This window comes from Ovis aries, chromosome 8 (genome assembly GCF_016772045.2).
Source record: "Ovis aries strain OAR_USU_Benz2616 breed Rambouillet chromosome 8, ARS-UI_Ramb_v3.0, whole genome shotgun sequence".
Taxonomy (NCBI): domain Eukaryota; kingdom Metazoa; phylum Chordata; class Mammalia; order Artiodactyla; family Bovidae; genus Ovis; species Ovis aries.
In genome coordinates this window covers 74,011,270-74,024,208 of record NC_056061.1, presented here as the reverse complement: position 1 = coordinate 74,024,208, position 12,939 = coordinate 74,011,270, and the positions used below count along the sequence as shown (strand labels likewise).

Genomic DNA, 12,939 nt, shown 5'->3' with positions numbered 1-12,939 from the left:
GGTAGGAGGTGGATAATGTTTGAGATGCTGGTGTTATATACTGGTCTGAGAAATCCTAGAGAAGCATCATAGCTAAGGAGAAAAAGGAAAAGCTATGTATTTAGAAGGAGCTATGGACCATACCCATGTAGATACATAGCAGCCAGTTGGACAAACAGATCTGGGGCTCAGGAGAAAAATCTAGATTAGAGATATAAATGACTAGTTGTACAGATGGCAATCGAAGCAATGGAAGTGAAGGAAAGTGGCCAGGGGAAAAAGTACACAAAGAAGAAAAACAAAAGTGTCCATTTAAGAGAAAGGCAAAGGGACTGGAGCCTTCAAAGATTATGATGAGGAGCAGCCACAGAGGCAGAAGAAAATCAAGTGGACACACTGTTACAGGGATCAGGAGAAAAAAGTTTCAAAAAGGAAGGCAAGACCATATGACATAAATGATTCTTGAAAACATGATAGAAGTGAAAGAACTCAGGCACAAAGATAGCATAGTGTATGATTCTATTTAATGAAATGTCCAGAACAGGCAAATCTATAGAGAAAGAAAGTAAAAAAAAAAAAAAAAAAAGAAAAGAAAAAGAAAGTAGACTAATGGTTGCTTATGGTTAGGAGAATAGGAGGGCAAAACAGGGTATCTTTTTGAGGTGATGAAAATATTAAATTGACCATGGTAATGGTTGCACATACCTGTAAATATACTAAAAATCACCAATATCATCTAAATTAGAGAATTATTTTAAAAATATAGCGGGGCCAGAAGTAGCAACTATAAGAAGCACTGCTTCTGAGAGAGAACCGTATATAAGCAGGGAAAGGCTGACATCCCGTGATACGGCAATGAAGGGAAAGAAGGAAGAAAGTGAAGGATCCTACAGAAACAGAAGAGCAGCAAGATACACCAACTCCTCCCCTTCTCACCACTGATACCAATATCATTATCCATTAACAAAACTGCAAGTGCTCTTGAACTGTGTGCATAAAATGCCTAAAAATAGGAAAAAGAAAAAATAACTCCAGTCAAGGCTACTGCAGAAAGAAGAAAACATGCAAACAAAATACTTCAGCTGATTAAATATACCAATACTATATTCTAAGAAAACTTAACAGAAAGCAAATATTACCAGAAATATCAACATCCAAGACATCTACTAATACAATTATCAGGGAATTCCCTGGCAGCCAAGTGGTTAGGACTCAAAAGTGTTTTCACTGCAGTGCATCTGCGTTCAACCCCTGGTCTGGGAACTAAGATCCCACAAGCCACACGGCACAGCTAAAAAAAAAAAAAAAAAAAAAAAAAAAGGGCGAGAAGAAAAGAAAATACCATCAGACTTTAAAATAAGACAAAAAAAATTTCAACTCTCAAGGCAAAAAATAATCTAATTAACTAGTAAGAGTTTTTTTTAGAAAAAGGCAACCATTAGCTTTTTAAGGAGCAACATTCAAAGCAAAGCAAGAATGAAGCAGCAGCATTTTCAAGAAATTCAAGGAAGGAAGTACAAGTTAATAACTAAAAAGGAGGAAACTGTAAATGTACCCAACAACATGAACAAATCTCAAGAGCACTAACCTCAGTGAAAGAAGTCAGGCAAGTAGATTTTACCCTATATGATTCCATCTATTAATATACTCAATTCCAGAAAAGTCAAAACCATAGAGGCTGAACTGATCTGGAGTTGCTAGGGGCTGGGGGGTGAAAGGAGGAGATTAATTGCAAAAGGTCATGAGAAAATTTTGTAGGTGAAAGAAATGGTCTGTATCAGAGAGCAGCAAACTTCTGTTAAGATCAAAACAGTAAATATTTTAGGCTTTGAAGGTCATATAGTCTCTGCTGCAACTACTTGACTCTGCCACTAAAGTGCAAGAACAGCTATATAGCAGACATAAACTAATGGGTGTGGTTGTACTCAAATAAAACTTTATTTCTAAAAACAGGCAGCAGGCCAGATTTGGCCTGTGGGCTGTCGTTTGCTCACTCCTGTATATCATTAGGGTGGTGGTTATATAACGGTTGTCAAAAATTTCAAATCGTGGTCTTAAAATTGGTGAATTTTTCCATAAATTGTATCTCAATAAAGCTGACTTTTTAAAATTACAGCCAAAACTGTTCTTCAAATTGCCAAGGCTATAGGGAAAACGTCTTAAATGTGCAAGAACTCAGGGAATGCTAAACACACAGGTCCTTCCTAAGAAATCTTCTGGAAGATGTGCTTCATCTAATGAAGCAATTACCAGGGATACCTCAGAAAAGGATATATGTCCAATTGTAGAGCAAAGGTTAAAACTGGGTGGATTGGCCTGCCTCCAGAAGGATCCTGTTAAATTGGTTTAGCCAGAACACCCATTACTCCTGATGTAATTTTCCACCCACTGATCCCCACCCTGCTCCTAGACTATAAATCCCCACTCGCTCACGCTGTATTGATAACTGGGACCAGTTTTACACTGATGGCTCTTTTCCCCTATTGCAATTGTTATTGAATAAAATCTGGTTTTAGCTTTAAAAAAAAAAAAGACTAAAAGGGTAAAGACACTAGTGGAGGACCTCCCTGGTGGCACAGGGGATGGGAGTCCACCTGCCAATGCAGGGGACATGGGTTTGATCCCTGTTCCAGGAAGAGTCCACATGCCACAGAGCGACTAAGGTCATGGGCCACAACTGCTGAGCCCGTGGCTCTAGAGCCCAGGAACTGCAACTCCTGAGTCCACATGCCGCCAACGACTGAAGCCCGCACGCTGTAGAGCCCATACTCCACAAAGGAAGTCACCGCAACGAGAAGCCTACATACTGCAACTAGAGAGTAGCCCTTGCCCACCGCAACTAGAGAAAAGCCTGGGCAGCAACAAAGACGCAGCACAGCCAAAAATAAATAAATAAATAAATGAAATTTTTTTTAAAAAAGACCAAAAGCTGTTTAAAAAAAAAAAACAAAGAGAAGCCACTGCAATGAGAAACCCATGCATGCAACGAATAGCAGTGCCCACTCACTGCAACTAGGAAAAGCCCTCACAAAGCAACGAAGACCCAGTGCAGCAAGAAATGTTTAAAAATGACACTGGTGGAATAATAACACTTAAATGTTATATGTTCTGACAAAGTAGAAATGATGCAACTAAAAACAATGGGAAAAGGATAAAAAGGGAAAAGCAGAATTAGATCATTGACTGTTTTGAGGAATCAAAGGATATCACTTAATACTGACTGACCAGACAGTATTAGAAAGAAATACTAATATAAGAAGTACTAAGTATGAGAAAAGGTGGTTTGAGGACACTATAAAATGTATAAATACACACTTTCCAAAAAACAAAATAATGTTTTAAAAATTAGGAAATAAGACATACCAACTAGAGAAACATTTAAGTAGTCATAGACTGGTAAAGATACAAATCATTTTCCAACTAAAAATATTACAAACTTGGATTCATTAACCCAAATAGAAAGTACTGTTTCTACATAAATAAGCTCAGGCAAGCTACCTAAAGTAGTAGGTACCTAAAGTAGTAGCTACCTAAAGGCTACTAAAACAGTTAAAGCATTTTTAAAAAGTTTTAAAAGCAGAGTAGTAATAAGAGAGGTATCATTTACTGAATATTTACCACATGCCAGAAAAAACCCTAAGCACATTACACTCTGTCTCTTTTGAGATATGAACTTAAGATTGCTAGCTTATGAAGCAATCTTACGTTATCTCGAACAATCCTATAAAGTAAGCACCATTATTACTCCATCTTACAGATAATAAGACTGAGCACTGAAAGACCAAGTTGTTCCAGCACAGAGCAAATGAGGGGTAGGGCCACTGAAGCTGAGATGTCAGATTCCTGCTGACCACCTCACTGTACTGCTACTACCAGATTCAAACAGCTTAGTGGCTTACACAAATTCATAGACTCTCAAGGTCAGAAGGGTCATCAAGTCTAACTTTTTCATAAATTGGTACCATGATCTCTACTTGAAGAGCTGCACAATGTGAAACAGCCATTTCACATTTAGACTACATTAATTATCAGAATTGTGTGAACTGTGAAAGTTGCTCAGTCATGCCCAACTCTGCAACCCCATAGACTATACAGTGCATGGAATTCTCCAGGCCAGAATAGTGGAGTGGGTAGCCTTTCCCTACTCCAGGGGATCTTCCCAACCCAGGGATTGAACCTAGGTCTCCAGCATTGCAGGCAGATTCTTTACCAGCTGAGCCACAAGGGAAGCCCAATTATCAGAATACTTCCCTATATTAAGAGGAAATCTCCCTCTTTATAACTCACTTACATAAATCCTTAGTGCTACTCTCTAAAGTCACCCAGAATATAATGAATTTTCTATCCAACCAACACTTTTTACACATTTAAGAAATCATGATCATTTCACGTTTTTATCTTTCTCAGGTTAAGCAGCCTCACTCAACACTTCCAATTACCATTATAGTCACACATTCTTCTCTAAATGAACATTTGTGATATATAAAATCAAACCCATTGCTGCCAGCACATTCTAAAAATCAAGTATATTAAAGAGATTACTTCCCTTAAGCTAGATAACATACATCTATCAAACCTACCTAATTTCTTTGGTAGGTTTCTTAATCTATAGAGGGATATAGAATTCACACACACACCAAAAAACTAACAGGTTTTAAAAGTATGTCACCAGTCATTTATTAAGAAGCTGAACGCATAAGGCTCAGGATAAAGACTTCTTAGACTATAATTAGGTGATTTCCAAAATTTCCACTGTAAGGCTATTATTTGATTTTTCCTAGGATTCCCTATTTTGAAAGATGCCTAAAGCAAGCTACGGTTACAAAGCTATTAAATCATTTTCCCATTTTTGACAATCTGACATATACAACTGCCAGTGCCCTGCAATATTTCTAGCAAACAGCAAAGTAATGTTTTACTTCATTTGTACAGCCTAATTATAAGTAAACATGCAATTACTATTAGGTTTTCTAAATTAGTGAACAGCTTTAGAACCACTCACGCTCAATTTTCCTGCACCCTAAGGATCAAGAGCCCTAATTAAATAATTATAACAATGGTTAATGTTGATCCAAATCAGAAGTTAGCAGAATCCAGAAAGGAGAATGCAACAGAATCCAAGCTATAAACAAACAAAAAAAAACTTGAAAAAATTAGACCCATGTTAAGAAGGTATTTGTTTCTCTTTTCAACTTGAGGAATAGGGAAGGGTGAAAAGGGAAATAAATTCCAGGAAAAAGACAAAAACCCTATACAAGAGTGATAATTTATATAAGAACTGTAAACTGTGGCATGATTTCAAGAAACTGATGAAAGTGTAAAAGAAGGAAAAACATAAATTCCCTGGAAGTTCAGTGGTCAGGACTCAGCACTTTCGTCACTTCAGTCTCTGGTCAGGCAACTAAGATCCCACTAGCCAGACAGCAAACACAGGAAAAACATCTGACTGCTCCTCGTCAACAGTAGAGGGGTCTGTGATATTAGAAACAAAGAGCAGGGAATAAACTCATCGCGTACTATATAGAGAAGCATTGACCCAGTCATTAATGTTTGTGATGATGGTTATTAATTTTCAACACTTAAAAATTAACAGAGTATAGATGACTTACCGCTCAGAACCAAATGAAATGTTATCAACTTTGACAATGTAAAATAGCCACCAGTAAGTTGAAAAATAAGCACCCTTTTCTACAAAGTGGAAGGGTTAAAGTATAGTGTCAGTTTATAAATTATAGAACAAAAAATTGAGGTTAAAGTATATTACTCAAAGTTAAAAGGTAACCACAAAAGAGGAAGCAGAAATTACAACATAACTGTATGTGGGGGAAGGGAGTAAGTTAAAAGGGTTGTAAATACTCATCCATCTTGACAGGAAGTCAGTAGATGATGTCTAAAGCTGATAAAGAAACAGCAGTTCAAGGATATTATTTAGAGACATGAAGACAATCACCAGAAGACCCAAAAATGCAATTAAAAGTGTTCACTAGAGGCTCCAGTAAGCAAGATGTAAGATGTGGCAGGGTCTCTGTTTCTTTCAAGGTGGTAGAATTGGGGGCATTATCTAGCCTCTCTCTAGTTAAATATAGCCTTACAATTAAGTTTTTGCCAATAAGAATACAGGAAGAAATTATGTATGCCCTTAAAAGGAATGTGGGTTTTCTCCTTTTCCCACTTTTCTTCCCACCAGCTGGAATATGGAAATAATGGGGGTAAATTAACTTCAACTTTGTACACAAGGGAAAGACTTTCGCTGTCACAACAAGAAAAAAGGAGCCCAGGTCTCCAAGACCATAGAACTATCATATTAACTCTGAATTGCTTGTTAATACTTTGATTGTTACAGGAGACAAACTTTGTATGTGTAAAATGAGATCAGTCTGAACAACAGGATTGGAGTGGGAGCATGGGAACAGGTTGTAGAAGACCCCTAAAAGCCCTGAAAGCTAAGCAAGAGGCATCTCCAATTGGTACAGTAAGCAACAGAAATCTTGGCAGAACAGTGACAAAACAGAGAGCAGTATACTAAGACAATCAGTGCAAGGCGTAGCATGAACCTGAGGGGACAGAAATTCAAAATGTGATGACCAATTAGATACTTGGAGGCCTATCACTCCAAGTAAGAACTAAGAGCCTAGGCTAGGGTACAATCAATGAAAATACGGTGAAAGGGTTGACCGTGAAAGGCATTTGTAATAAATACTGAGTTAATCTCGGGACAATCTGAAAGAATCAATAACTATTACAAGATTTCTGATCTGGGAGAAAAAAAAAATTGGAAGCAATCCTGGCAGAGATGGAAAAAAAAAGATCCTGTGCTGGTATGAAGCACTGAAAACACAGATAAGAAAACAGGCTACGGATGGATTTCAAGTCACACAGAAACTAAGTTTCTGTACCTTGTTACAGAGTTAAATCTCAAAAAAAGAACTATTAGATGACTGTATTAGTTTTATGACTTGAGCATTTGTTAATCAACTACTCTCTATTTCTTCCCCACTAACAAAATGCCAGGGAGAACAGAAAGAAATCAACAAAATGGTTTCCTTTTACTTCCCATCTAGAACAATTAGGCATTTAAAGGAGGTAAGTAGAACCTGAGATATTCTCCATACAGAAAGTCTGAAAGGACTAATTTTAAATTATATAATAAACCATAATCAAAGCAAAAGTTTAAGTGATACCAAGTTATGATAAAGCATATCATCTAAATATCAGAGATTATTAAAAATACATCTTTCTCTATCACTCTTAATGGATTCACAGTTATCTCTTCTGACACTACTTCTCAAAAGAGCTTGTTCCTTGGACTCCTTACATTTCTGACAAAGTAAAATGTCATGCAAAACTCTAAAATATAGGTAACCAAATGTTAACTTCTCTGGCTCTCTCCTATAACACACACACACACACACACACACACACTCCCCATATGTGATTTCATGCAAACCATGAAGTGATTAAAATTATGGAATCTTGGATTTGGAAGGGTCCTCAGAGGTCTACTATATAGTGAAAGCCGAGGACAAATCTCTTCCACAATATCGATTACAATGAAATGGTCGATCATTCTTTGCTTCAACATATCCAGTGACAGAACACAGTTTTTCAAAGCCAAATCTTTGTTAGGATTGCTTTGTGAATACCTCCTTATAACGAGTCAAAATCTCCCTCCCATCTGTCCTGGTTTGACCTTTCACTACATGATTTCCTTCAAATATGTAAACACTACTAGGGAGCAGGGGATGAGATTGGGATTGACATACACACACTACTACGTATAAAACAGATAACTAACAAGAATCGACTGTATAGCACAAGGAACTTCACCCAATGCTCTATGGTGTCCTAAACGGGAAGGAAATCGAATATATGTACAACTATTCACTTTGTTGCCTAGCAGCAAATTAACACAACATTGTAAAGCTTCTCCAATAAAAATTAATTTTAAAATAAACAGCACTGCTCTCTTTAGCTTTCTCATTGCTAAACCAAACCACCTCCATTTCATCAAACCGTCATAGAAGCTGGTGCACTTGTCATCTTGACCACTCTCGTCTGAGAATCTCCAGTATTTCACTGCTACGCTTAAAGCGTGTTGGTCTTAACTAAGTGCAATACTAATAAAAACACGTGGAACAGCACAACAGAACTGAGATCACACTGAATAGAATGTAATATCATCTACCATCTAGGTCTAGTGCTGCTCCAGAGAACTTCTTCTGATGACAGAAATGTTCTACATCTGCACTGCTCCGTCTAGCTACTAACCTCACATGGCTACTGAGCTCTTGAAATGTGGTTGGTATGACTGAGGAGCTGAATTTTTAATTTTAGTTAAATTTAAGTAGACACACTGATATTAAAATTCTTCCTCAAAAGTTTTTCTATTAAATTTTAGTCAATACCCTATAAGTTTACTTACCAGGGTGTAACCATAAGACGGACATAAGTTACAACGAGGAAGTATTTTTTGGATTCTAAGTGAGGCCCAAATTTCTAAAAAAAATCACTTAGGATTTTATTATCTGTTACACTTAGCCCATGAATGCACATGATAAAACTAATATTCTCTTCTCCACCAGATATGCTGTTAGTGGATAAGAACTGACACTCCAAATAAGAAGATGATTTCAATTTATTTGTAGAAATAAAAAAGGATACAAAAACTAAAAATTTTTAAAAATTTAAATGCCTACTAAGGGTCTTCACTTTAATGTTTTATTAAGCAACTCAAACCAAACACTTCCCCAGATAAACTCCTGTTCTCCCACACTTCCTAGCACACCCCATCCCCAAATCCCTGCGGCTCACTCACTTATTATTTCCAACTCAGACAAAGGTAAATCGTTCCCATTGCCCAGGTCTAAAACCTTGTGTCATATCCTTGACTCCAGACTTTCTCCTATACCCCAAGTCCAAATCTAGCATATTCTATTTTCTCTGTCTAGTATGCCTGTTCCCCAGCTCTATCTGCATGGCTTGAATTTCTTCTTCTTCATCAAATGTTTACTCAAATGACACCTTAGTGAGGCCTTCTCCCCTACAACTGCAAACCTACCACCCCATACTCCCTATACTCTTTCCCTACTTTGCCACTTATCATGTGACATATATTTTATTTGTCTGCTCCCACAAGAAGTAAGCTTCAAGAGAGAATAGATGTTTGCTTCTCATTGCTGTATCCCCAGTGTCTGGCACATAGAAGACAGTCAAATGTCAGCTGACTGTTTCCATAGATTATACATACACTATACATGCAAATGGCATACTCAAGGTTGCAAAGGAAATATAGTTAGAAATCACTGGTGTCTTAGGGCAGTGGACTGAATTTTTTTAACAACAACAACAACAAAATACGTAAAAGAACTATTATTAGCATTGTTTTCAGTGACCAATACAGAATTTGAAGTCTAGTCAGAGTTAATCTTTCACAAACACTCTGGTTTGGACATCCCTGCTCTAGCAGACAACCTCTCTCAAGCTCATCCACTCCTGCCCCTTTCTTTTCCTTTCACAATGGCATAAAATTATCCCAATAAAAGTAGAAAATAAACCCTAATGTAAACATTAATTGTCACATTCCCTGGATTAAACAGGCTCTCAGTTGTTTTGAATTAACATTTCATGAGCACGTTATCAGTCTATAGCCACAAAATATCTATTTTCCATTTCTAAAGACCTGTTATGTCCAACATGTGGTATCAAAGTTAATTTAAATAACACAAAATCCAGTTCTTCAGCTGTACTCACCACATTTCAAATGCTCAATGCCCCATGTAGCTAGTGGCTACCGTACTGAGCGGCAGATACTGACATCACAGGCAGCTCTGTTGGGCAGGTCTGCTACAGATTTTTTTCCTAAAATTTTATTTCAAAGTATAAAAATGATTCAACTGAAACACTGGCAGGGTTTAGTCTTGTAATTTTCAGTTCTCTATGTCAGTGATTCTCAAAGTGTGGTCCCCAGACCAGCAGCAGTATATTACTTAGGAACTTGTTGGAAGTGTGAATTCTTGAGCCCCAACAATCGATCTTAATTTGTTTTAACGAGCTCTCCTGGTGATCCAGCAGATTTTGAGGCATGCTCAAGTTTTAGACCACAGTTGGCAGTAACTTAAGAGCAGTTATCAATACAAACATCAGCTATGAGATATTATGACTGTATCGTTACAATCTAAAATAATCTATAAATATCAACTGTGAAATCATACTTCTATCACGTCATCTTATAGAAGAAACACCTCAGTAGGCATTTTCAATAAAATTAATATAAAATATTAAAATGAAACCAATCATGAACCTTATTTGATTAAAAAAAGAAAACTGTAATTTGCTTCCTCTTCCACTTTGCAGATCCATATTCACTTCAGTATCAGCATTACCACATTTTAATCTTTTTCTACAGATTCAGTTAGAAGCCTTTAAGTGAGGAAGAATACACAGTGGTGCAATTACCAGGAAAGAGTGAGAAATTTTCAGTGTGTGCCAACTGAAATTTTTATGTGAGCAAATACTAGTGTTATTAATGAACTATTAAATAAATATGAAATCTATTGGCTTAAATTAATTCAGCAAGAAGTTGAAACTAAAGTTGCAAAAGGTTATGAAAAAGGCTAAACAATCTGCCTATGCTATTTCCTCTTACTAATCATAGAACTAGTATAAAACTAAGTATCAACATCTATGTATGTTAAATATTTCTCACTTAATTTTCTGATAGGAAAACATCCTTAGAAATTTCAGCTAAGAATACATTTAATGCAATACATTAAAATGATTACAAAACCACTGGGAAAAGATCTAGCTTTGGCTTACTACAAATTTGGCCTAAAAAGGAGCGTCAAGAGCCTGATTGATTACAAATTTCTGCCACAGCCAAGTGTTTACTGAGATAACCTTCTGGTGGAAAATTACTTAATCACAATTCAAGTACAGAATGTTTCAGGTGTGTAGGCACTAGATAATTTTAAGAAGTTTTATTAAAATATTTACAACATATTGAGCTTCTGGTCTATGAGAACCTAAATCACTCTTAACACTGACACTGCACATAAATTTCCATTTCCAATCAAGTATCCTTCCATAAAGTGAATACTGGCAATGTTAGACAGGGCTTTTAAACCTAAACATTCTTTGAACATATATATATATAGCTAAGTTGCTTCAGTCATGTCCAGACTCTGCGACCCCCGTGGACTGTAGCCTATCAGGCTCCTCTGCCCATGGGATTCTCTGGAGGGCAAGAATACTGGAGTGGGGTGCCCTATCCTCCTCAAACATTCTTTACTAAACACTAAGGAGTTGGTGATGGACAGGGAGGCCTGGCATGCTGCGATTCATGGGGTCACAAAGAGTCGGACACGACTGAGCGACTGAACTGAACTGAACTGAAGGACACAATCTCCAACTTTGGAACATTGTGTTTAAAAAAAAAAAAGACTAACATTAAGCACTAACCATGTGCCAGCCAATGTTACTTATTCTCTCACTAATCTTAGTATTCCTAGCCTAGATCTAAGCATATAATATATACTTAACTGGCATTTATTTTTCAAACAAGTAATGATTATTAAGATGAGGGGATTCAAAGACTAAAAAAAAAAAGGTACTGGCCCTCAAGGAGGTTACAAATCGAATTTGGAAACATGAGACGCGAAAAGCTAAACAACCTATAACAATTAAAAATACCACGTGGTAGGGCTGCGATTATTTGCAAAGTCAGTGGCAAAGAAGAATGCTATAAATTCTGACCAGAGAGAGAGTACTATAGACTGCGGTTCCGGTCTCCCGACCAGACGGCGACACTATAGTTCAATTTAAAAAAAGAAAGTGACACAGCACTCATCCCACCCTAAAATTATCATCAGAGGAAGGAATACAATAACTAAAGAGAACGGTGTAAAGAAAACTTCCATACACAGCTTTTAAAGCATACGATGGCCCTGATAAAAGTGAAAACGGGCCGCAGAACACAATCTTTCGCTGGATCTCCAGGACCTCTGAAGGCTCCTGAAACACAGTCTCTCAAGGAGAGCATCCTTCCTCCTTTCTCCCTCAGCTCCCTACGAAGCTTTCCACTGGACAGCCGTCCCAGAAATTTCTCCCAGCATCCGCAGTGACAGCAACTCTCATCTTCCTCTCCCTCCCCTCGCCGGTATCAGACAGTGGCATCTCCCGCCAGGGGAAAAAACGGAGGGCGGGGGGTGGGGGGAGGCAGAATAGGCGAGAAAGCTTGCAGCTAGATTGATTTAAGACGGGAAGAGTAGGTGGGAGGACGCGGGGGTCGAGGGCGGGGTCCTCCCAGCTCCAGCTCCAGTCTCTCGGAGGTCTAGCCAATATCCCACTCCTCCCGCTCCACCCCAGGGCGCGCCCCTCGCCCGCTGGACCTGAACTGGGAGGCGACGAACTCGAGTGACAGCCCCACTACCTGTGCGCCCCCAGCCCCCAGCCCCGTCCCCCAGGCCTGCGGGGAGATGCCTGCCCCCGCCCCACGAGCAGCGGCCCCGGGCTCCTTCTCTGATTCCAGTCCACATCGCCGATGAGTGACAGGTCCCGGGGGAGGCAATCGCCAGCGCTCGCTGGTCGGGACCGCGGGTGCAACCGTGCGCCGAAGCCCTCCAGCACGCACGGGGAGTAGACAGAACGTCCCGGGCGGCCCCAGGGGACCCGGACCAGGCCTGGCCTTCCTCGGTTGCCCCACACCCGGCGGGGGTGGCACTTACTGCGGAGGTTGTGGATCAGCTCCGAGTGGCTGGCGCCGCCGGATTTCCAGGCCATCGCTAAGCACACCCGGAGCAGGTACAGAACCACCTTCAGCGCGGCGACGGTGCCCAGTAGCTTCCCCAAGAGTGAGACCACCTCCCACACGGTCACCGCCCCGTTCTCGTCCCCGCTGGAGCCGCCGCTGTTACTGCCGTCGTCGCTGCTGCCGCCACTGCGCGCTCCCGGCATCCCCCGCGG

The 12,939-nt window shown here is 39.2% G+C and overlaps 1 protein-coding gene across 4 annotated transcripts in view; it reads right to left on the bottom strand.

Moving 5' to 3' along the window:
• PCMT1 (protein-L-isoaspartate (D-aspartate) O-methyltransferase) overlaps positions 1–12,937 on the bottom strand; it is a 43,343-nt gene extending 30,406 nt beyond the window's left edge. For all 4 annotated transcript variants that reach the window (XM_042253598.2, XM_027972548.3, XM_027972549.3 and 1 more), the window contains exon 1: positions 12,702–12,937. In XM_042253598.2, the coding sequence (XP_042109532.1) occupies positions 12,702–12,930 (229 nt within the window). In that variant the 5' untranslated portion in view covers positions 12,931–12,937. The remainder of the gene's footprint in view (positions 1–12,701) is intronic.
• Positions 12,938–12,939: the final 2 nt, after the last annotated feature.